We start from the raw sequence: 4,547 nt of genomic DNA on the forward strand, positions 1-4,547 counted from the left end.
GATTCCCCCAGAAGTACCGTGCCCTGTGTGCTGCAGACACTTCTTTGGCATCAATCATGACAGGGTTGGACTGCAAGAAGGGAGAAAGACAAGAAGTCATTGGGGCTCAGTAGGACCCTTTGTGTCCTTGGCGACTTGCTGGCACTCACCTCTAGGAAGCGCGAGATATCCCTCTTGTCGCTCACCCCCATGGCCACCACATTCTCGAAGAGCCAGAAGAAGGGCCGGTCATCACCCTCCTTAGGCCGGGCTTCATGGAGCAGGCGGTAAAACTCAAAGAAGAGCCGCCCGGTGCCCTCTGGGAGGAGAGAGCAAGAGGGGCCAGTGTCAGCTATGGGGCGCTGGCAGTGGAGGCTGGCGGCAGGGAGACACTGAGACACCTACCATAGAGCCCCTTCCTGGCTGGATTGACAATGGAGAGGTCGTTGCAGGGGCTCCCCCCAATGACCAGGTCAAATGGACCCCACTCCTGTATCTGCAAGACAGAGAGCCACTAGTGAGCCAGGTGCTGGACACTGCTGCTGCCAGCTTAGGGGACACTGTGCTGGCTGGGGGGAACACTCATATACACAAGGGTGCAGATGGTGGGATAGTGAAGCGATGGTGGTGAAGCCCAGCATGTGGACAGGGGACAGGTTCCATCCTGGGGACGTGGGTCTGGGCTGCCTGCAGGGGAAGGGGAGCCACAGGTGGGGCAGCCAGCAGGACGTACATGTTTCTGGGTGACATTTCGGACGTCCCCGACGTACATGATCTTGCCCTGGTGCCTCACCATGCCGACAGTGATGGAGTCCTCGCACACCTCAGAGGCGATGTAGCGGTCCACCTGGATGCCCAGGTCCTTCAGCACCAGCAGGCCTGCATGGAGTGGGGCTGGGGTGGGCGACACACGGACAACAGGCCCCCACTGCTGTCCCAGCCTTTCCTGGTCCGCTCTGGCAGCACCACCATTCCCATCCCTGTCCCCCCTAAAGTGCAGTATCTGAGGGTCTGGGGCAGAAAAAGGGCTGGGGGTCCTGCAGGTGACACAGGTCTGTCCACACATGACACCCTGATGGGCACAGAACACTCTGCCCCAAGGCCAGACAGTTGGAGAGTGCAGGCAGGCTGTTTGCCCCACTCTCTTCTGCCCCAGAGAGGGTCCCTGCAGGGGCTGTTGGGCCAGGGACCCACACTCACCTGTGGCAATGCCATCAAAGAGCGAGAGCACCCGTATGGGCTTCCTCTTCTCAGCTGGCACAGGCGGGTACACCTTTGGTGGGTCCTGAAAGCCACAGGTAAGTGCGTCAGGTGGGGAGTGGTGACTGGGGCACTGGGGTGGTGTGGACCCAGCTGGGACTGGGGGTCCCTCCAGAGGGGCACTCACAAACTCCTGGTCGTGGTTGTTGGCAAAGAACATCTGGAGGCGTGAGGGCCAGTCCTCCCGCCGCCGCAGCAGCCCATAGACACCCTTATGGCCGCACATGTAGCAGTTCCAGGGGTCCTCCTTGATGGCTGCCTGGGCTGCCCCTGGGCCCACCAGCAGGTCCACACACTCCACACAGAAGCACCTGGGAGAGCAGAGATGGCGTCAGCAGACAGGTTGAGACCAGTGCCCACCAGCAGCATCCCTGCTGTGAGGGTACAGTGTCCCCAGCATGGTCCCACTGGGACCTAAGGCCAGGCTATGGCTGTGCCCCTTGCAGGCCAGTGGCACAGGGGCATACTGGGACTGGCAGACCCATGCTGGGACCTGCAGCACTGCCCAAACCTTCACCAGACCCATATGAAGACCCGCAGCTGGGATCTGCAGTGTCACCAAAACCTCCCCAGCCATATGCCAGGGCTAGGACATCACCAGAACTCCAAACCAGGACTAGCATACAAGAAAAACCTCCCCAGCCCCATACCAAGACTGTGGCTTCACCAAAACCTCCTCAGCCCCACGCAAGGACCAGGGAATTACCAAAACCTCACTAGCCTCATGCCAGGACTGGGGCATCACCACCACCTCTCCAGCACAATGCCAGAACTGGCAACCACCAAAACCTCCCAGTCCCACACCAGGACTGGCATGATCAAAGCCCTATGGCAGGACTGTGGCATCACAAAAACCTTTCCAGTCTCATGCCAAATACATGGCCTCCCTGAAACCTCCCCAGCCCCATGCTAGGACTGCAGCATCACCAAAACTTCCCCAGCCCCGCACCAGGATGGTTCCCCAGACCTGCAGCAGTTGTTGTTGCCGCACATGAGCACCTCGCGGCCACCACAGCAGATGGTGCAGTAGGACTGGTAGCCATCATCGTCGTACTGGTACGCACACTCCAAGAAGCAGTTCTGGGGAAGAACCAAGGTGTGAGCATGGTGCAGCCCAAGCCTTGTGGTGGAGATGCCAGGACACCACTGCGAAACCGGGCACGCTGTGAGGGCACCGGGGCAGCTCCTGGTGCCTGGCAGGGACACCTTGAGGACAGGGTGTCAGGGGGGACCCTGCCCATGCCCACTAGCCTGGTACCAGGGTTGCCTGTGCCATGTTGTGCCATACCTTGCAGTTTTGGCACATTCCTCCTATAAATAGAGGGTGCTCCAGGGTCACGTTGAGGCTCCCACAGGAGATGCAGATATCTGAGGGGCAGAAGAGATGTTAGCCCCATGGTCTAACACCCTCCAACATCAGACATCAGGGTGAGCCCAGCACATGGGGAGCAGCCCAATTCTCAGTCCTTCTGCCACCCTGCCAAATACCCTCCCTTCCATGTCTGTGTCACATCAGCTTCACCCCCTGAGCTAGGGAGTGACAGAGCCCTTCCCCAGCCCCAAAATGCTGGGACAACCACTGTAGTGGGATGGGGACTGACCCTGGGGACAGTGGGGCAGGACTCCCACTGCCTCCCTGTCACCATCCCGACCCCCATTAGGCCCCCAGCCCTGCGGTCTCCAGACTGAGGCAGTGTCCCAGTGCCCCACAGTGCCCCAAGGGTCCCCACCATTGCCTGGAGCAGTGCTGCTGCCATCCCTGCTGAGCAATGGGAAAAGCCCATCCTCCCATACCTTGTTGCTCCCCTGCCCCTCTCAGCCCTGCAGCTGGAACTGGTGCCCAGCCAGGGAGGGAGCCTGCACCCCAGCCCCATCCCCAGGGGAAGGATGGGTCCCGGCCCCAGAGCTAGCCACTGCCCCACACTCACCTTCAATGTTCCTGCATTTCTGCCGGACCTCATACACAAGCCGCTCTGGGGAGGGAAAAGGGTGTCAGGAGAGGGGGGGTCCTGCCTGGTGTCAGCCCTGCCCCAGCCAGGTCCCCTCTCTGCAGCCTCTGTGGCAAGCACAGCCCTGCCAGCATCAGGAACGAGCCCTAGCAGGGTCACAGCCAAACCAACCCCCATGTTTGCACATCCCTCACTCCCTGGGTGGTACCTCGGGTGCGCTCATCAATGATCTCCTTGACCTTGGGCTTCTCTGTTGTGCTTTTCCTGGGTTTTTTGGCAGGTGGGGGTGGTGCATAGGCAGCTGCTTCTGGCTCTACCCACATCTCTGTGTAAACTTCTTTGTAGGGGTTTCGTTCCTCTGCAAGGAGCATGTGGGTTCCCATCAGTGGGGTCTTGAGGGCTACACACCCTGCAAAGACTCCCCCCAGGACCCACAGTGCTTCCTCTGCCCACACGACCCCGGTGCTGCCAGAGCTGATAGCCAGGGAACTCTTGCCAAGGCCACCAAGCTGTCCTGTGGGCATGGCCCCATGTCCCATCCCACACTGCTCACCTTCAGGGGGCTCCAGGCCCTTGGGGCCAGAGGGCTGGAAGCCACCCAGGGCCCACTCAATCATCTGCTTGTTCTGGATCTCCACCACCTTGGAGGTATCCGTCTCATCGTTCTCAGGGCATGCCGGGAAGATCTTCCCTGCTCTGCTGCTTGCCACCTGCCCGGGGACCAGCAGGACCAGCCGTCACCCAGCCACCCCTCCACCCTGTTGAGGGGCCACCAGACACTGCCTGCACTGCCCAGCCCCAAAGGGACCCCCACATCGCCCCACAAAACACGCCCAACACTGCCAAGATACCCACAAAAAGCCAGGACACCCCAGCATCTTCAGCAGCTCCCCAGAGACCCTCCCAGTTTCCCCAGCAGACCCCCCAAGCTGGAACACAAGATTCCTAGACACCACCAAAAACTCCTTAGGGAGTCCCCTGCACACAATACACAATGCGCTTTGTCAGAGGCACCCTGAGCTCTCCAGGACACTGCTGGGTGCATGAGTCAAGACAGGGCTGCTGCTCTCACACCCCCTGCCCCGTGGGCTCCAGTGTCCTCCCTCAGCCAGTGCCACTCACCTGCAGCACCTCATAGATGGCTTTGCGGTACATGGGCTGCTTGTTGTAGGTGGCCTGGTGAAAGGCGCTGGCGAAGGAGCTGAGCGGCAGCAGCTTCTCCACACAGACCTGGGGGACATGACATGGCTGTGAGCTGGGGTGGGGGAATGCCTGCGGACGGGGAGGCTGTCTGGACCCCTCATGCTGCAGGTGCCGCTTACCACTGAGAACTTGCCGTCCCCAAACCACATCACCCAG

General features: G+C 60.4%; 1 protein-coding gene across 1 annotated transcript; it reads right to left on the minus strand.

Annotated features, from left to right (window-relative positions):
* Nucleotides 1-7: 7 nt before the first annotated feature.
* DNMT3A (DNA (cytosine-5-)-methyltransferase 3 alpha) lies at nucleotides 8-4,543 on the minus strand (the record flags this gene model as incomplete). Its single annotated transcript, XM_010011733.1, has 13 exons — nucleotides 8-70; nucleotides 150-298; nucleotides 385-475; nucleotides 713-858; nucleotides 1,180-1,264; nucleotides 1,367-1,550; nucleotides 2,207-2,319; nucleotides 2,528-2,607; nucleotides 3,168-3,212; nucleotides 3,397-3,546; nucleotides 3,742-3,898; nucleotides 4,311-4,418; nucleotides 4,511-4,543. Coding segments are annotated over 13 exons (1,404 nt in total), but the record flags the coding sequence as incomplete, so codon positions are not given.
* Between the last annotated feature and the right edge of the window lie 4 nt (nucleotides 4,544-4,547).

The sequence above is a fragment of the Nestor notabilis genome, unplaced genomic scaffold (assembly GCF_000696875.1).
Source record: "Nestor notabilis isolate BGI_N333 unplaced genomic scaffold, ASM69687v1 scaffold22653, whole genome shotgun sequence".
NCBI lineage: Eukaryota > Metazoa > Chordata > Aves > Psittaciformes > Psittacidae > Nestor > Nestor notabilis.